At 46.3% G+C, this 20740-nt stretch overlaps 1 protein-coding gene across 1 annotated transcript in view; it reads right to left on the bottom strand.

Moving 5' to 3' along the window:
- Nucleotides 1-1157: 1157 nt before the first annotated feature.
- The window catches only part of LOC143929768 (T-box transcription factor TBX1-like), a 69717-nt gene continuing 50134 nt past the window's right edge, over nucleotides 1158-20740 (bottom strand). Inside the window, exons 4-9 of the mRNA XM_077453744.1 lie at nucleotides 19658-19759; nucleotides 18399-18570; nucleotides 14716-14871; nucleotides 4876-4943; nucleotides 3119-3175; nucleotides 1158-1227 (exon numbers count right to left, since the gene is read on the bottom strand). Of these exons, the coding sequence (XP_077309870.1) occupies nucleotides 1158-1227; nucleotides 3119-3175; nucleotides 4876-4943; nucleotides 14716-14871; nucleotides 18399-18570; nucleotides 19658-19759 (625 nt within the window). The remainder of the gene's footprint in view (nucleotides 1228-3118; nucleotides 3176-4875; nucleotides 4944-14715; nucleotides 14872-18398; nucleotides 18571-19657; nucleotides 19760-20740) is intronic.

Below are 20740 nucleotides of genomic sequence, written 5' to 3' on the forward strand. Positions count from 1 at the left end.
GTCTAAATGCTCTGTTTCAAATGTCGCTTTATGCATTGACATACCTCCTTAGACCCAGTCTGTCCAGACAGTCCTCTAGCACACTGCAGTTTGAAAAAGCTCAGTACAGCTTAATTTTTTGCTGAGCTAAAATACAGCCTAACCCTTCTAAGTCCTGTCTCTGTGAAAACCTAACACTGAATGAGGGAACATGGAAGGAGTGGGGAGGGTCTAGCTAGGACTAAACTAATTAGCACTAAACGGGGGTTTGGGGCCAAACACCCTACTAACTGGTCAACCCAATCCCTAAACATTTGACTCCACTCACCAATACAGCATGTCTATGAATGTACACAGCCTGGATCGGGAGCACACCCCACAAGTGCCCCCATAGCACACAGCTTGCTAAGGGGCACCTGGAGGAAGAAGGACCAGATGGTGCCAGTGGGAGAACCACCAAAGAGGAGATAATGGACCACTCTGTACAATAGCGTTGCATATAGCAGGTAATTATAACATCTTTTTTATTCTAAGTTAAAAAAAATTGTCTTTAATATTACCTTAAGTTATGCTGAACAAAACATGTAACACATATAAAGTAGGTGTTATCCCAATTTGGCTGCAAAAGTGGAAATACACCTTAAAGTGACTGTCAAGCCATTTTTTTTCCTGGCTTTTCAAGAGATACAGAGATGACCCCTCACTTCCTGTCCTGCTAACAACATTTATTGGTCAGGAAGTGATAGTAACTTGCAACAGAAACACAGACAAAAATAAAAATCTTACTGGGATCCAACTTTTTCTTTCTGTCTATGTTGCTGTTGGAGAGATCCCCTCACTTCCTGTCTTGTGAAACTTTGTCGGCAGGACAGGAAGTGAGGATAAATCTCTATAAAAGGAGCTCCAGATAGCAGTAAAAACCTGACCGAGGTTCTCTCCCTTTCGCACGCTGTCCAAAACTAAGACAAACATTTAAGATGAACAGACTGTACAGGCCTAAGGTAGATCAAACATGCTATACTCTGGGTGAGAAATTAAATAATCAGTCGGTGTTCCTATCAGACATGTACAGTATAAGTGGCATTTTTACATAATTGCAGATTAGTAGCTTTTCCATTCCTTGCTGATTTCTGAGTCCCATTGAAGAGGCACGGCCATAGTGAACATATAAAAGGGGCTCATTGTGCAGTTGGCTGCATGTGATGTGCTTCTGAACAGAAGGAGTGGTGGGATTCTGCATTATGCCAACTGTAATAGGGAAACATGTAAATTAGACATGAGCATACCAAACAAACCTGTGAAGAAAGAGAGACAAGGAAAGCACAGAAAAATGTATATGCATGTAGCGCTACCCCCGCAGGGGCTACTGGTGACAACTGTTTCCCCAAATAGTACAGAGGCTGCCCATCACTCACAAGCACACTAGCTCCAATGACTCTGTCTAGGGCAGTCTTCCCCAACTTTTTCAACACAGAGGAACCCTTGAAATAACTTTCTGGTCTCAGGGAACCCCTGCTAAAAATTACTTGTGATTCAATAGTGTGATGGTCAGTGGGAAGAATGTTCCTCACATTTGTGGTTGTTACAGATAGCTAAAAAGATCAATGGTGTCAGTGGGCACTTATCTGATAGGTAGAATTTGCTCATTACTCAAGGAACCCCTAGCAACCTCTGGAGGAACCCTAAAGTTCCACGGAACCCAAGATGAGAACTCCTGGTCTAGGGGATGTCTTTTTGATATTTATTGCTTAAAGAACTTAAACAGGAGAGGGGTTAGAGCATGGGATACTCCAAAATGCTGCACAGGATGATACTGCTCCTATATAGGGACACATGGGAATGGCCAGTAAACTGAGACCCTATGAGAGCTGACTCATCATAAGAGCACGCAGTCACCAGAGATCACAATTTAGGGTTATTACTCACAAGTCTCCCTCCAACTTCCTCTGGGCAAAGCCCAGTGAGGGAGGCAATCCTTCTACAGACCCAAACCCAATGGTGAAATCCCACAGCCAGCTCCTTACAAGAGATCGCTTCAGGCTCCCACCTCTGCTACTGCTGAAACCTCAAAATCAGCTACACGATCCGCTTTGGAACCCTCCCTGAGCAGAAAAACAATCTCTCTATGGCTCCAGACTATTTATCAGCTCCACGGCCACCTTCTTGGCAATCCTTTCCAGGGATTGGCTAGGGCATGATAAATAATCATATTGATTCTCCCAGCCCCATATTCTGAAAGATTCTTCCTGAAGCTGGGAGAAACAGTCAAACTCTCAGCCCGTGAACCGCAGAAAAAAATAAATTTGCCTAGCATCCAATGCTAGGAGGGTGCTACACATAAGGAAACACTATTGCACAGAGTAGGGGAGGGTTAGAACCACTGTCAGGATTTTTCGGCCATCCTGTATTTCATTGAGTAGATTTTGCTAACTTGGCTTTGGCCTAGGTAGATCAAAATATACCTTGCCCCTGTCGGATCCTTGGGGCCCCTAGGGGGTTCAGGGATTGTGGCCTTTCCTATTTGGAGGATAGACCATTTGCTGTACCTCTGTGCACTTTTTTTTTGTTCACAGTGGATTTACTACGTACCATGGAGTTCCATAAATAAAAGAAGACAAAAAAACCCCCATCTAAATCTGTAAGCAAAAAAATGGGGAGCATACCAAAAATCATTAAAACACAACCCACCTGTGTACCTGAGGCTTTCCAAAGCTCGGTTCTGTTTACTCCTATGCTGGTGGCACATTTCTACCAGCGCCAATCCCTATTCACTGCAATTATTCCTAGACTACAATGGTGAAATAAAGCTGGGACAGAAGAAAATAATGCTCTAGCTTTTATATATAATAATGTAAACTACTTTCTTTTTTCCCCATCTTTTTTATTATATTTTTGACTTTTTTTTTACATGCTATTATTGGGTTCCATTTCTGTTTTTTGAGAATTATTTTTTCCGGTATCAGAGGGCATGCATATGCACATAAGAATACTTATGTGCATGAAAATTGTGAACTAAACTTGTTATCTTTTTTTTATTTTCAATAAAAAAGATTGAAACAGACACAAATCAGCCAAAGCAGTGTAAAATAACCAAAAGCACTTCTTCATTTTGATGATTCTTTACTTGCAATATATTTACCTCTTGGGTGAGTCCCTTGCCTGCATTTTGACTGGTGCAGGAATATGGGATAGCAACCTAGGAAAGACAAAATATAACAATGGTGTTTTTGTAAAGTTTACTATTGCTACTTTACTTTGTTAAGAACGTATAACATACTTTTTTTAACGAAGTTGCATAAATATTAATGATTGCTCTTGAGTATTTCACATTTGCTGCTTATAGCCAAAGGTTGGAGTCTTTCTTTAATGTGTTGCCCTTCCATGTGCGCCTTGCTGTGTAGGCCAGTTATAGGTGGGGGCAGTGGTCATTTGTTTATTACCGATTTAATATTGGTGATGGGACACACTGGGCAACCTGTGCTGCCATTGTGCTGGGTGTCCAATGTGCCCCTGTGCTTTTAAGGAGGATTGGGCTACCTCCAGGCCCACCTGCCCCTTATCTATCCATTAGAATGCATGTGCTCCCACCCAGGGTTGTCTTTAGCACAGGGCAAAAGGGGCAGCTGCCCTGGGCCCAGTCATTGTTGTGGGGCCCAAAGCAGCTGCCCCTTGAGCCCGCAAATAGTTGAAGTGAATTCGGAAGTGCCCAAGAAAATGTTTGCCCAGGGTCCAAATCATTATTAAAGACAGCCCTGTTCCCACCATGGAGACGCTCATAAATTTGCAAGGGTTAGGACTACGGTAATACGGGGTGCAGTGAAGGGGCCTTGCAGCTTACACATGCATTTGCAAATGTGTGCTAACTAAACCCATTTTTAATGCATACTTTAAGTAAATTATTTTGGTAAGCAGACTGGTTCTTGAGTTGAGCTGGGAATTTTCTCTGGTTTTGTCTTTCATGAATTCTCCTTCCATGTGCTCCTTGCTGTGAAAGACAGTTATAGGTGGGGGCATGGGCCATATGTTTATTACTGGAGTAAGTTATCCACCTTTACATAACCATTCTACTATTGTGCTGTTAATAGTCTGTAATGTAATCTGCTATTAGGAATACACACAGCTAAATTAGTCATATATATTAGACCCCTCCCTCCTTTTTAGCTGATAGGGATCGATATTAATTAATTTAAATCACAAAAGTGAGCAATTGCCATTGGGCTCTGTTATAGATATAATATAAAGCTGTCCCAAAACTGTTTTACTATTATTGTTGTTGTCGGATAGTTTTATGTGTTTTTGTTTCTTTTTTTTTTTTTTTTTGTAATGCAATCAAGCAGCAAAAGCAGTAATAGACGTGTGATTCTTTTTTTAGTTATTTAAAGTAGTATTTCGGGGCATATAAAAATTATGTGTGCTGGAAGAACACTAGAAATCTGGACCAGTAGTCAACACATATAGTAAGATGCCCACTGCATGATGTCCGTCATTCATATTCCCGTACCTGTGCTTTCGATTGGAGCACTGTGCAGGGGTCGTGTCAGACCTCTGGAAAACTAGACCGTTGGACTGTGTTTGAGTAGCAGTCCATATGTCTAATGTGCTGCCAGCATAAGGTATATTAACCCTAGCTGGAGCACAATAATACAGTCAATATATAAAAAAGGATATAAAACATCAGTTTATTGATCTGTAAGCTTACAATATTGAATGATTGAAAACAATTGTATGCTCCTCTAAAACCCGTGCTTGACCAGGTCTGGAATAACAGGGCTGTTTTCATTTAATTTTGGATAGGTCAACTTTCCCCTGATATACGCTGGAGCACCAGGCATATGAGTTGCATATTTAGCCAGACATCTGCACAGCCAGGATATTTTGTGAAATGGTTCTTCTTACCATTCATCTCCTTCCACATCCCGGAAACCCTTAGCGAATGGGTTGCTTGCAATCTTTAGCTGTGTGATCTGTGACGGGAATAAGAAAACAAGAAACTATATCTTGATCACTTTTCTGTATACCAGAACTAACGGTACCTACAAAAAATATAGTTTATGGGACAGATGGCTTTTATTTTCACATTGGGAGCTCCATTGGCAAAATATCCCTTAAAAGCTTTGTTGCCAGAGACATTTTTGCATACTTTGCACTAAAAAAAAAACATTTTAGGCCTGAAGATTAAGTAAAAAACCCCTAACATTATATATTTTTTGAACGCAAACACCCTAGAGAATCAAATAGTGGTCGTTCAAATTTTTAAGTCAAAAGATATTAGTGCAATGGTTTAGAAAAACTAAATTTCAGTAACATTTTAGGGCACATAAACCCAATATATAACCTAATTTGTTAGTAAAACATAAAAGATGATGTTTATGGGGAGAGTAAAAAGATAATGAACATGTTAAGCCTTAAAATTGCATGCACCTGTGTGCCATAGATGACATAAAACAAACGAGTAAAGCACAACACCATCAAAATGTGTTAATAGAAAACAAATAATATCAAAAATATGCTTTAAAGTGCTTCATATTCACAAAACCACAATCCTCATAAAACGCACAAATCCCTTGTTTGTAAGTCATAACATACAGAAATAAATGTGTGGTATAAATGTGCAATATACTCAAATTGTAAATAAGCTGGAAAAAAAAAATGAGGGAAAATAAGAAGAAAAAGACTCTTTCAATAAAATGTCCTTCATTAATGATGCATAGAAACTCCAAATGACAAACGTGCCCAAATTCCAAATTTCCTGTGCACAATAATGAAAAAAAACATGCAGAAGTGCTTCCACCTCTGTGTATCCACCACCAATATAGGCAGTACAGTAGTGCAGCGTAGGTGGAAGGCCTACATGATGGGGTTTGGACAGGAAGGCTGAGAAAAGAAGGGGTTAAAATAAGTCAGTTAAGAGTAGGAGGAAGTCAGGAAGGTGGAGTATTTGAAGAGAAAGGGTATTGGTGGAGGATAGGGTGTGGCAGGGCGGGGTAGGGTGGTTCTTAGAGGGTTGCTAGGTGGGGTGTGGGGAACCCTGGATCAGATCAGCTAGGACAGCAATCCAGTGATATTCTCATGGCAGGGACGGTAGTTATTTTTGCTATGGAGGATTTGGAAGCTATGCTGTCCACTTTCAGGGCAGCTGTGGTCGCTAACGGGGCAGGTGACTGCTACACCTGCCCCTGTAAGGCAACGTGCTAGGAGGTCACGGCCTCCTGAGCCCACAACTGACCCCAAGGGGTTGTCGCCGGGGGGCTGGGAGGAATCCCCCTCTGAGGCGTGCCCCTGGGGGGCGCAGTGGGTCATCAGCCCACTTCTGCCCCCCCTTCTGAAGTGCGGGACCATACGGCCTCTGAGGGATCCAGGACTGCCTACAGAGGTGCCCATCGGAGGAGGAGGAGGTCACCCAGCGCCGGCCTGATGCCTGGGGTGGCTGGGACTGGCGCACGGAGAAGCGAAGGTGCGGTGGAGAAGAGAGCCAGCATGTCTACTAAGACCCGGGACCTGTCATCGGCTTCTGTCAGCTCTGTGAGGCAGAGAGCGCAACAGGAGAGGAGAAGCACTGCCGAGGATCGAGCGGCGGCTGGGAGTGACGTCACCGGCCGGAGGCTGTAGCCGGGACCGTGCCATGCACAGGGTGCACTTACTGACCCCACCTCCCACCTCAAGCAGGAAGTGAAGGAGCACATTTAGTGGGGTGAGTATGTGGAAATTTTTTCCCTCTTGCCCTTGGAAAAGTTTAATCTGGATAAGGTTAAACCGGATGAGAGCAAAAAAGAGGAGGAAGAGAAACGGCGGTACAGGCTTATTCCCAGGACGTTTGGAAATTGGCTCCAAGCGTTTAATATTTTGGCGAGCGTTATCGGGGAAAAGGCGCCGGAGCAATGCTCTGCCCTTTTTTGTTATGCTGACGCGATTGGTGAGGCGTAGCGTGTTTATGGTGGGTTGTCTTGGTTGCGCTATGATGAGCAATTTAGGCAGCGTAAGGGGGTTAGGCTTCCATCCGGTGGGACCACAAGAATATTAGCTTGTGGATGCGTTTGATGACTCAGGCGCGGACATCCGGCCCTCCCTTTGAAGGGGGGGCTGGTGGCGGTGCGGGAACCTCATCATCGGCCGGAAAGCGGAAAGGTTTCTGCTGGCAGTTCAATGAGGGGAACTGCAAGTTAGGAGGCACATGCCGTTTCCGGCATGAGTGCTCTGGGTGCGGAGGGTCTCATCCGCTCTCTAAGTGTTTTAAACAGAACAAAGGCAAGTCTGGTGAGCCTGGAAAGAGGGAGGATGCCAGTGAAAGTGGAAAGATTGGCTCCCTTCCCAAGTAGGTATCCTGCTAGGACGGCGGCGAATCTTTTGTTGCATGGTTTTTCAGTTGGATTTGTTATTCCGAGCACGTTGGCTACGGTTCCGCCGGTTCCTCAGTAATTTGATTTGCGCGTGGCAACACCCGGAGGTGGTGTCGGCTAAGCTGGCCAAGGAAGTGGCTTTGGGTAAGATGGCTGGTCCGTTTGGGGCCCCCGCCCCTGGTGGACTTGGTTGTTTCTCCACTGGGGGTGGTTCCTAAGAAGGAACCTAATTCCTTCCAGTTGATTCACCATCTTTCCTACCCAAAAGGCTCGTCGGTCAATGATGCCATTGACCGAGAGTTCTGTGCAGTTTCTTACGCTTCCTTTGACAGGGCAGTGTCGTGGGTCCGCAGGTTTGGCAAAGGGGCCCTTTTGGCAAAAGCCGACATTGAATCGGCTTTCCGCCTCCTTCTGGTGCATCCCAGCAGCTGGAGGCTGCTGGAATGCATGTGAAAAGGTCAGTATTTTGTGGATTTATGCTTACCAATGGGCTGTTCAGTTTTGTGCTCTTTCTTTGAGTCTTTTAGCTCCTTCCTGGAATGGGTGGTTAAGGGTTGTCAGGGTTGCACTCCATAATTCATTATCTTGATGATTTTTTGGTGATCGGCCCGGCTGGGAGCAAGGTTTGTCAGACTCTATTGGCTGCATTGCAGTGCATTTTTCTTTCGCTTGCAGTGCCGCTTGTGCAGGACAAGACGGAAGGCCTGGTTACGACAATCAAATTCCTGGGAATTGTGATTGACACGATCCGGATGGAATGTTGGTTACCCCCGGCAGGCAAAATTCAGTTCGCCCAACAGTGACTGAAGGGCGTGCAGAATCTTGTGACCCCCATGTGGAGGACTTGCAGGCCTCTGTAGCGGCAGCTCTCGGGGGTCACAAGATTCTGCACGCCCTTCAGTCACTGTTGGGCAAACTGAATTTTGCCTGCCGCATTATGCCAATGGGCAGGGTTTTTTGTAGGCGTCTGGCAGCGGCCACATCCAGGATTTGGGCGCCGCATCATTTTGTGCGGCTGTCTAAGGATCACAAGGCCGACCTGCGGGTGTGGCGGTTGTTCCTGGAACAGTTTAATGGTAAGTCAGTGTGGATGGAGAGAATGGTCTCGGCTTGGGATTTAGAGCTTTTCACGGATGCCGCGGGGGGCGGTGGGCTACGGGGCCATTATGGGTCGGCAGTGGAGTGCCGGTAGTTGGCCCGATTCGTGGAGGAAGGCGGAGTTGTTAGGTAACCTGGTGCTTTTGAAACTGTTCCCGATTGTCTTGGCTGTCGAGCTTTAGCAACAGGATTTCAGGAACAAATGGGTGCGTTTTCATTGCGACAATCTGGGGGTGGTTCAGGCGGTCAACAAAGTATCGGCTTCGTCTCCTCCGGTCGTCCGGTTGCTTATGCATTTGGTGTTAGAGTGTTTGTGTTATAACTGTTATGTTTGTGCTGTGCATGTGCTGGGTGTAAATAATAATGTGGTGGATGCGTTGTCTCGTCAACAGTGGGACAGATTTTGTGTGTTGGCACTGGAAGCAGAGCGGCACGGAATTCCTTGCCCGGCGTTCTTGTGGGACATCGTTTTTGAACAGTGGCGGGTTTGCTGCAGAATTCGGTATGCACAGCTACTTTATCTGCGTACGAGATGGTATGGTCTGAATGGCGTTCTATGGAATCGGAGAAGGGTGGGTGTTCTTCGGACGTCGGGGGTCGAGGACGTTACCAAACGAGCATTGGTGAGGAAGGTATTACGGGGCTACCGTAGGGGTAAGGTGGTACAGGACCGGTGCCTCCCTGTGTCCTTCCAGTTACTGGGCACTATTGCGAACGCCCTAGAAGGGGTTTGCTCTTCAGTTTACGAGGCCGCTCTTTTTAGGGCGGCATTTGTTTTTGCATTTTTCGGGGCGTTTCACATCAGTGAATTGGTGTGCGTGTCCAAACGGGGGGGGGTGGTGGCATGGATTTGGAAGATGTGCATATTAGGGGTGAGGTCCTCTCTATGCGTATTGGGCGTTCTAAGATGGATCAGGCTGGGAAAGGTAAGTGGGTGGTGTTGGCTTCAGTCCCGGGCTCGCCGTTGTGTCCGGTTCAGGTGGTGCGCCATTGGTTCAGGGTTAGGGGGTCAGTGCTGGGGCCGTGGTTGGTTCATCAAGATGGGTCGGCGTTGTCTTGATTCCAGTTCGGGGGCCGTATTTCATAAGTGCTAGCGAGCTGCTGGTGTGGAGGTGAGGAACTACTCTTCTCATTCATTCCGTATTGGGGCGGCCACTGAGGCAGTTCGCTGGGGTGTGGAGGAGGAGCTGGTGAAATGCATAGGGTGATGGGAGTCGCATTTTTTTAGGTCGTATGTGCGGCCTCATTTGTTGTAAGGAGGGTGGTCCATGGTTTTGAGTCAGGTTGCTCTGGGCAAGTTAGCAGTAGGTTTGTTCATGCGTTGTATGTGTTTTCGTTTCTCGTGTTGGTGTTTTGTTGGTTTGTTCGTGTCAGGGCCTTTTCGGTGTTCTGGACTGTCATCTTCTTTTGCAGGTGCAGAATGTTTGGTGTGGATCCTGGGCATCTCTTACGTGTTCTGGGGAGCAAAGAGGGCGGAAGTTAGGTCGGACGGGCGCCAATTGGGTTTCCCGAGGGACCAGGTGAAGGTTCGCTGGATCGGGGTTCCTGGGATGTTGTGGTCACGGGTGCTCCCTGAGGTTCATCATTATGCCAGGTTGGATATGGTGCTGCATGTAGGGGGTAATGACCTTGGGCTGCGAGCATCTAGGGAATTGTGCAGGGACATTAAATTTGATTTGCTACGTTTGCGGACCATGTTCCCCGACACTATCGTGGTGTGGTCTGACATGGTGGCCAGAGCGTCCTGGAGGTTAGCAGTGTCGGTGGAACAGGTAAACAGGGCCCGCATAAAGGTTAACGAAGCTGTGGCAAAATTCTTCGTTCGCAATGGGGGTCTGGCTGTTAGGCACCGGGATTTGGAGAAGGAGCCTTGGCTGTTTTTGAGGGGGGATGGGGTACACTTGAATGTGGTTGGTATTGACATGTGGTTTTTGGGGCTGCAGGAGGGGATTCAGAGGGCCATAGCAGTGTGGCGGTCCGGCCAGGCGTAAGGTGTTACGCCAGCCGGCTTTGGCGGTGGTCGTAGGGTTTTTTGAAGGCGGGGGATGGTAAATGTATTTGGAGAACGATGGGCTGGGCCCATCACAGAAACAAGTGGACCTGCCCTAATGAGGACAGAAGTAAGAGGTGGCTGTACTGGTTGGTTGATTTTGCCAAATCAATGTCCCTGTGCTGGCATAAGTCACGGCTAGGGGCCGGGTAAGAGGCAAGGTGGTGCCGGATACAGGGAGTAATGTCAATGGTGCCTTCAAAAATCCTCAGCAGTTTATGTTACCTGACGATTAGTGATGTTTAACCACTTTCAGACCGGACCATTTTGCTGGTAAATGACCAGAGGTCTTTTTACACTTTGGCACTGCGCTGCTTTAACTGGTAATTGCGCGGTCATGCAATGTTGTACCCAAACAAAATTTGCGTCCTTTTCTTCCCACAAATAGAGCTTTCTTTTGATGGTATTTGATTGCCTCTGCGATTTTTATTTTTTGCGATATAAACGTAAAAAGACCGCAAATTTTGAAAAAAAATGATATTTTCTACTTTTTGTTATTAGAAAAATCCAATAAACTCAATTTTAGTCATACATTTAGGCCAAAATGTATTCAGCCACATGTCTTTGGTAAAAAAAAAGTCAATAATTGTATATTTATTGGTTTGCGCAAAAGTTGTCACATCTACAAACTAAGGTACGTTTTCTGGAATTTACGCAGCTTTTAGTTTACGACTGCCTATCTCATTTCTTGAGGTGCTAAAATGGCAGGGCAGTACAAAACCCCCCCAAATGACCCCATTTTGGAAAGTAGACCCCCTAAGGAAATTGATAAGAGGCATGTTGAGCCCATTGAATATTTTATTTTTTTGCCTCAAGCGATTGAATAATGACAAAAAAAAAAATTTTTTTTTTTTTTTACACAAAGTTGTAACTAAATGATATATTGCTCACACATGCTATGGGCGTATGTGAAATGACACCCCAAAATAAATTCTGCTGCTTCTCCTGAGTACGGGGATACCACATATGTGGGACTTTTTGGGAGCCTAGCCGTGTACGGGGCCCCGAAAACCAAGCACCGCCTTCAGGCTTTCTAAGGGCGTAAATTTTTGAGTTCACTTCTCACTACCTATTACAGTTTTGAAGGCCATAAAATGCCAAGATGGCACAAAACCCCCACAAATGACCCCATTTTAGAAAGTAGACACCCCAAGCTATTTGCTGAGAGGCATGTTGAGTTCATGGAATATTTTATATTTTGCCACAAGTTGCGGGAAAATTACAAACTTTTTTTTTATTTTTTTTTTTTTAACAAAGTTGTCACTAAATGATATATTGCTCATGCATGCCATGGGCATATGTGAAATGACACCCCAAAATAAATTCTGCTGCTTCTCCTGAGTACGGGGATACCACATATGTGGGACTTTTTGGGAGCCTAGCCGCGTACGGGGCCCCGAAAACCAAGCACCGCCTTCAGGCTTTCTAAGGGCGTAATTTTTTGATTTCACTCCTCACTACCTATTACAGTTTTGAAGGCCATAAAATGCCAAGATGGCACAAAACCCCCACAAATGACCCCATTTTAGAAAGTAGACACCCCAAGCTATTTGCTGAGAGGCATGTTGAGTCCATGGAATATTTTATATTTTGCCACAAGTTGCGGGAAAATTACAAACTTTTTTTTTTTTTTTTTTTTTTTCACAAAGTTGTCACTAAATGATATATTGCTCACGCATGCCATGGGCATATGTGAAATGACACCCCAAAATAAATTCTGCTGCTTCTCCTGAGTACGGGGATACCACATATGTGGGACTTTTTGGGAGCCTAGCCGCGTACGGGGCCCCGAAAACCAAGCACCGCCTTCAGGCTTTCTAAGGGCGTTACAGTTTTGAAGGCCATAAAATGCCAAGATGGCACAAACCCCCCCCAAATGACCCCATTTTGGAAAGTAGACACCCCTAAATTTAGGGGTACACTAGTGAGACTAGGTAATAAATGGCGGGTGCCCTGAAACTATAAAAAAATAACTAACCAACCAGCGTCACCTGTAACAGTTATATGGTGATCACTGGTGAAAGGGTTAACTAGGGGGCAATTAGGGGGCTTTATGCGGTAGTATATGGGGGTCCCTGGCGCTATAAAAAGCTGCAGCGAACCTAAATACCTACCTGCCTAACTAGCGTCACCTGTGACACTAATACGGCGATCAGAAAAACGATCGCTTATTAGGCTGGGTTCACACTGGAGCGATGCGGGAACGCCACGAATGCGCGGCGGGATCCCGCATCGCATGCCTCCCGGCGGCAGTTCACACTGCCCTATGCGAACTGCTGGGAGTGTCAGTGAAATGTTACTGACACCCCCAGATCAGTTCGCATATCGCAGTGCGATCTGCAAACTCGGATCGCATGGTGTGAACACCCATGCGATCCGATTCTGCTGCGGGCCAAAAAAAGGGTCCCGTGCGAATTTGCGGCGGGTGCGGCGGGTGCGGCGAATGGCTGAACTCGAATCGCACAGAGATCGGATGTGATTTGCACTGCAGTGCGGTGCGAATCACATCCGTTCTCATAAACCGCTGCAATGTGAACCCAGCCTTAGTGACACTGGCGACGGGGGGTGATCACGGGGTTAAACCTTTATTGGGGGGGTTAGGGGGGTACCTTAGAACTAAAGGGGGCTAACCCTAACTGCCCTAACAGTTATTAGTCACAAATGACACCCGCCGGGTGATCAGGGGGTTAAACCTTTATTAGGTAATAAATGGCGGGTGCCCTGAAACTATAAAAAAATAACTAACCAACCAGCGTCACCTGTAACAGTTATATGGTGATCATTGGTGAAAGGGTTAACTAGGGGGCAATCAGGGGGCTTTATGCGGTAGTATATGGGGGTCCCTGGCGCTATAAAAAGCTGCGGCGAACCTAAATACCTACCTGCCTAACTAGCGTCACCTGTGACACTAATACGGCGATCAGAAAAATGATCGCTTATTAGGCTGGGTTCACACTGGAGCGATGCGGAAACGCCGCGAATTCGCGGCGGGTTCCCGCATCGCATGCCTCCCGGCGGCAGTTCACACTGCCCTATGCGAACTGCTGGGAGTGTCAGTGAAATGTTACTGACACCCCCAGATCAGTTCGCATATCGCAGTGCGATCTGCAAACTCGGATCGCATGGTGTGAACACCCATGCGATCCGATTCTGCTGCGGGCCAAAAAAAGGGTCCCGTGCGAATTTGCGGCGGGTGCGGCGGGTGTGGCGGGTGCGGCGGGTGCGGCGAATGGCTGAACTCGAATCGCACAGAGATCGGATGTGATTTGCACTGCAGTGCGGTGCGAATCACATTCGTTCTCATAAACCGCTGCAATGTGAACCCAGCCTTAGTGACACTGGCGACGGGGGGTGATCACGGGGTTAAACCTTTATTGGGGGGGTTAGGGGGGTACATTAGAACTAAAGGGGGCTAACTCTAACTGCCCTAACAGTTATTACAGTCACAAATGACACCAATGCAAAAAAAAAAAAAAAAAAAAAAAAAATGACATTGGTGTCACTGTGACTGGGGGGCAGGGGTAATTGGGGGGGTGATCGGGGGGTAAAGGGGGGGTGTGAGTGTGCCTGGCATGTTCTACTGTGTGTGTAAGTGTTGGTGCAACTTACTGATCCGCTCTCCTCCGTGTCGGAACGAAAAATACCGACACGGAGGAGAGAATACATCACTTCCTCTCCTGTGTTTACATTACAGGAGAGGAAGTGATGTCACCGGGGATTTCTATTCGTCGGGAGCGATCGCGAGGGGGTGGCCATGAATGAATGGCCGTCCCCTCGTCCGGGATCGCTCCCGTACGAATACCGACCGCCGCAGGCACCGGGCGGGGGCCCGATCGGGCCCCCGACCCGCGGGAGGCAAGGGACGTACATGTATGTCCTTATGCCTGCCCGTGCCATTGTACCGACGTACATCGGCGTGCGGCGGTCGGCAACTGGTTAATGATTTAAAAAGTGTTTTTGCTGTTATGTTTTTTGGTTAATAAAAGGCTGCTATGGCCATTTAAAACCCAAGAGCAAGGTGTCTGGTATTATTATTACAGATGGGTTATGGGTAACGGTATTTGGTTTAGCCTGAAGTTTGGACAATACCCCATACAAGTTTATGCTGCCGCTTACCTCCATGGTAGACCTACACAATGCTAATGGTGGTGTCTCAGGGCTTTTATGATGCCCAACATGCCTAAAATTTGGCAAATGTACAATGGTATGGCATCTTTTCAATGTTATCTGAGTTTTTACTATTCAACTTACCCTGTGGTTCTGATAGGCAGTCACCGCTGTGAACTGGGTTTCGGGAAAGACAAAAGAAACAAAATTCTGTTCAGCACGTGCTTCTCCCCCTTGTAGGCGATCGGAGAGCAAGATGTGAAGTCTTGGCTGGTAGCGGTGCATGGAGTTTAGTATGATCTGTACAAAGAAAAGGAATCATTTTTTTCAGAATTGCTCTACAAAGATCTACTGTCAATTCTTCCTGTTGACTATAAGCATACTGTAGCAGATCAAAGGGGACTGCAAGAAGGGCCAAACTTCAAGGTGAGATAGAACAGGGGCGGATCCAGAGCCTAGTCTCGGGAGGGGCACTGCCAGAAAATATGTTTTTTTGCAGGCAATTTATCAGGGAAATGGCTGGTGTTGGCGCTCCAATCATCCCGGCACCATGGTTGTTATGGTGTCAGGATGACTGAAGTGCATTATTTCTATTAATACATTGTAATATAAAATGAAATGGTTCAACTCACCATAATGCAGAATCAGTGGGAGCCCTGAGCGTGTCACTTGCCACTGTTGCCTGCCACACCTTTGTGGATTGTCACTTGCCATGTCACCTGCCACCAGACGTGGATTGTCACTTGCCACGTCACCTGCCACACCTTTGCGGATTGTCACTTGCCACGTCATCTGCCGCCAGATGGGGATTGTCACTTGCCACGTCACCTGCCACACCTTGCAGGTTGTCACTTACCACGTCTCCTGCCACACCTTGCGGATTGTCACTTGCCACATCACCTGCCACCAGATGCAGATTGTCACTTGCCACGTCTCCTGTCACTCCTTGCGGATTGTCACGTGCCTGCTAAGGTGATGCTTTGCTTATCTCTTGCTTCTTTGTCCCAGAGTCAAGCAGCAGAGATATAATGTAATCTCTCTGCTGCCCATGCTGACTGCACAGTGAGGGCGGAGGTTACGGCAGGGATGCGGGGGCGGTGAGAGACGATGTCATCTCTCTTCTCTCCTGGCTGCCAGCCCGTTGATTGGCCAGGTGCCCACTCACACCTAGCCTGCTTTCACCCGCCTACACACTGAGCCACACGCCCACCCGTCCACAAACCAAGCCACACGCCCACCCGTCCACAAACCGAGCCGCCCGCTCTGTCCTCCGCCCGACGGAGTTGCCTGCTCTCTCCTCTACTCACAGAGCCGCCCGCTCTCTCCTCCACTCTCTCCTCTGCCCGGCCCACAACAAATTTCTCGGGGGTGGCAATTGCCTCATTGCCCCCCCTCTGGATCCGCCCCTGAGATAGAATTAGTCGTAACAGCTCCTTCTCCTGCCAACATATGCTAGTCTTTTACTTGTCTGCCAGAAAAAGGAACTTGGCAAGGGACTTGCTGATACTTTGATCTGGTTGTGAAATAGAATATAGAGGACCTCAGCTATGAGAAAAGTTTAACGGAACTTCATTTATTCTCCCTTTATAAGAGACACTTAAGGGGGGATTTGGCCGGTATGTATAAATACAAAAAATTTTCCATATCATAAAGTTGTTCAATTTAAGCTCATTTCAAATGACAAAGGGTGTTCACGAGGCGGGAATATATTTCTACTGGAGCAAATTGGACCATGTTTTCTAAAGATTTTTTTGGTTTCTTTTGGATAAACAGTGGGATTAGAGTCCTGTATGTTTTGATTTATTAATTCATTTTTCTATTGGTTGAACCTGATGGACTTGTTTCTCTTTTAAACCTGACTATGTAAGTGTAGAATAAGCAATTAATGAATTTGTCAGTCAATAAATCTGCATGCCTCCACACATTTAAAAAAGATTTCCAGTATAATCACTTCCTGTTTCCAATTAACATTATTAAATAGACTGCTTCAGTCTCAGAAAGAATTGTAATGCAAGTTTTCTGCAGTTGAAGTAGTATTATACTTGCCTCTCTGGTGGCTGCTGTCTCCTACTTTTTCTCTGTTTCAGAATTGCAGTCTTTGTAAGACTCTTCAGCATTCAACTCTCCCTGAAGTGTGGTTCCATTCTCTTACCCCAACAGCATTCGACTCTTTCTGGATCCTGGAGTGTGGTTCCTTCCTCTGACCGAGTCGGCATACCACTCTTTCTGGAGTGTGGTTCCATCCTCTGAGCCCATCAATATTCAACTCTTCCTGGAGTATGGATCCATCCTCTGATCCAGTCAGCATGTGACTTATCCTGAAGTGTTTTCATTCTCTGACCCCGTCAGCATTCAACTCTTCCTGGATCCTGGAATGTGATTCCATCCTCTGACCCAGCCAGCATTTGACTCTTCCTGCAGTGTAGTTCCATTCTCTGACCCCGTTAACATGTGACTCTTCGTGAAGTGTAGTTTCATTCTCTGACCCCATCAGAATTCGACTCTTCCTGAATCCTGGAATGCGGTTCCATCCCTTGTCCCAGGCAGTATTTTACTCTTCCTGAAGTGTGGTTCCATTTTCTGACCCCATCAGCAGTCAACTCTTCTTGGAGTTCCATCATCTAGCCTAGATGTAGTTCCATCATCTAGCCTTATCAGAATTCAACTCTTCCTGGAGTGTGGGTCCATCCTCTGATCAGCCACTATTCCACTCTTCCTGGAGTGTAGTTCCATCCTCTGGCCCCATCATCAGTTTAATTCTTCCAGGAGTGTGTTTCCAGTCTCTGTCCCAGTCAGCAATGCATTCCATTCTTCCTGAAGTGTGGTTCCATGCTCTGGCCCTATCAGTGTTCGCCTATTCCCAAAGTGTGGTTCCATTCTCTGACCCCATGAACATGCAACACTTCCTGGAGTGTGGTTCCATTGTCTGATCCAGTCAGCATTTGACTCTTCCTACAGTGTGGTTAGATCCTCTAGCTCCATCAGCACACGACTCTTCCTGGAGTGGGATTCCATCCTCTGGCCCCATCAGCATTCTACTCTTCCTGGAGTGTGGTTTCATCCTCTGACACAGTCAACATTTAACTCTTCATGAAGGGTGGTTCCATCATCTACTCCATCACAATTCAATTGTTCCTGGAGTGCATTTCCACCCTCTGATCTCATCAGCATTTGACTGTTCCTGGAATGTGGTTCCATCCCTCTGATTCCATCAGCATTTGACTCTTCAGGGAGTGTGGTTCTATTCTTTGGCACAGTTAGCATTCAACTCTTCGTGGAGTGCAATTCCGCCCTCTGACCCAGCCAGAATTTGACTCTTCCTGGAGCGTGGTTATAATCTTTGGCCCAGTCAGCATTGAACTCTTCCTGGAGCATGGTTCCATCCTCCCATCACTGCTAAGTACTTTGGTGAGATGGGGGTCTGTGGAGGGCATGGGCATCTGGCACTGATAGAAACTGAATGCTACAAAATCTTATGTAGGTTGCAGTGCTGAAACAGATGGATGGTGGGAGACCCCCGGAGAGAAGAATATAAATGCTTTTGCAGGAAACTTAAATTAAGACTGAAAGCTGAGTTGTTTTTTTTAAAAGCAGTCACTGCTTGCTCAACAAGTATGAAGCCAGTAAAGTCCCAGCTTACATACTTGTTCTTGGTCAATAGCTTTCTTATTAATAAAGCAAAGATCAGTCTGACAATTATAGTGCATGGATACTCAAAATACAGTTCAGTAGCTCCCTTATTTCCATCCTGACAGGTTCTTATGAAACTGATTCTGATGAAAGAGAGAAAATGGACTGCTGGTCACAGATATGATTAATGGCCTCACATGTCCTCTCATGTCCTGTACATTGTTGGTAAGTTTGAGTCGATCAAAGGAGACAGTCTGCCTCATCCAGTGAGAGCCTTTCGCTGGTGAATCTGGGTGAAAGTGGAGGCGGCCAGGCGGTGCAGGATCTGCAGTTCCCGAGACAAGCCAAGAGGAGGAGTGAAAAGCATACCTGGGAAATGAAAAATGATAAGAAGTTGAAAGGCACACACAATTTACAAAAGAATGCAGAAATTAAAATGTGGGATGTTTTTTTAAAAAGACTGGCTGGCAAAATTTTTAGCATGCCCTCCTTTCCTTGCACTGTGTGGACAAACCAAAAGTTCAATTTAAAACCTAGTTAAACCCTTGCAAAAAACTCTGATAATAGTTTCCGTCCTTCCTTATGTGATAAGTTAGCCCACAAGTATAGTAAAAAATCTACACCGCAGGAAACTGCATGGTAAATCGTGTCTCTCTGCTGCAGTCCGACACACCCCCTTTGTATTAGAGCCAGAGTCCTCTGCTCAGCATATACAGTAGGTGGGGTGCAGCAGCAATAACGCACAGTCAGGTGGAAAGAAAACTTGTACTGAAGTAATGCAGCAACAGTTCACAACAAACCCAGTGGGAAGATTGCCCAACTGTGTACACTTACAGTTTTGAACAACATTGAGAGAGCAGATCCAAGACGATCTGACAGTGACTGTTAAGAGGGCAGAATGTGGTCTGACTGTCTCATGCTAAAGCGGGAAGCTGTCTCGTGCCCAAGCGGGAGGATTTCCAGTGGAGTTGCAACCCTATGCTATCCCTCCTCGTCAGGAACTTTTCCCTACCACTAGTACTGTCCTTAACAAATGGAATAACTTTTCCATTGCTACTCACTCGCATAAAGTACGCCAAACCTGGAAGCCGGAGCCTTAAATTGGCTCTGCCGAACCCAAGATGACTGCCAGAGTCACATCAGTGACAGCATCCAACCGGAGAGCTTCCCCGGGAAAACCTCCTGACTTCCTCTCCAGGTGCAAGGTCACTGTGGGTAAGCCCCACCTGCAGTGCAGAAAGTAGACTGCACCTGCCTACAAGCACACAGAACACAGCAGTCCAGCTCTGCTGCATGATGGTAAGGGATAGGCTTTCAAATATAGCTGTTGGCCATAGTAACACAGTGCAGGCCATGACTTTGCCAGGGTATCGCAGCTGAGTGAAGTTTGCATCGAAGGATTATTTATATCTATTAACTAAATTAATTTCTGTGTTCTATTCATTGATCTATTTACCTGTATCTTTTGTCACCCACTGGCAAGAAATCCAGAACAAGGGAATATTCGGAGGTAGGATCCATCCCCCAAATGCGGATCTGGAAAAGCGGGAACATCCGCCTTGACACATCAGAGAAATTTAAAAAAGAAACCGAAAAAGCAGATTAGTTCTGAAATTTATGAATATAACTTAAATTTACAGTAAACATCAACAAAATTTTAAGGATGGAATAGTAGTCTGCATTACAAAAAAATCTAATTTTTTTTTTATCCTGCCTTTTATCTGCAGTAAATGGTAACCTGGTTCGAAAACTGTGTCCCCCTCCAGAACTCTGTTACTGTATATCAATGAAAGAGACCCTGTCATACCTCTGTAGATAAGTTAGGCATTCAACACTTCTGTTCAGAATACCTGTGTCCCCCACCAGTTCCCTGTAAGAGAAGAAGAATTAGACTTGCTTCTCCAGCAGCCCATTTCTCATACAGCCCCTCGGTTTCGGTGCTGCAGTGACTGTAAGTGCATTTGGCATTCAACACATGCAGAAGTCTTGGGATTCCCATTTACACATTAGTACGCTTAGTCATCCAAGGAAATGTATCACCCTCTTATTGTGGTGTAGGCTGCTAGGTAAATTTAGCTAGCTCCTCTGTAATCAGTGGAGCAGGGGTTGATTGGTTAGGGCTGCTCAGTGTCCCACAGGCTGCTGCTCTATCTACTTCACACTGTATTTTAGAGGATTCTAGAATTATAGTGGTAGGAACAACAGAGCAGCCAGCCTGCATATTTCTGGAACTCAGCCAACCCCCGAAGAGGTGTGCCCAGTAGGTGGTTGAAGAGCCAATAAATAGTCTGAGGCCTGAGGCAGCAGCTGCAGAGTAGGGATGGCCTTGCGGTTTGGGGCAAATTTTGCACGTTCGCGATTCGCCAAACCGGCGGACTTCTGGTGCTGTTCGCACGGCGGACACATGCGTTTACATTGTGAAAGAACTTTGACCCATGATGACACATCCATCATGGGGTACAGGACAGCCAATTGAAACATTTCAGCACATGGACAATTGGACATTCCCCCTACCTTATAAATAGACCTGATCTGGCGG

This window comes from Lithobates pipiens, unplaced genomic scaffold (assembly GCF_037356315.1).
Source record: "Lithobates pipiens isolate NorthernLeopardFrog02 unplaced genomic scaffold, aLitPip1_a1.2 Scaffold_25, whole genome shotgun sequence".
NCBI classification, from domain to species: domain Eukaryota; kingdom Metazoa; phylum Chordata; class Amphibia; order Anura; family Ranidae; genus Lithobates; species Lithobates pipiens.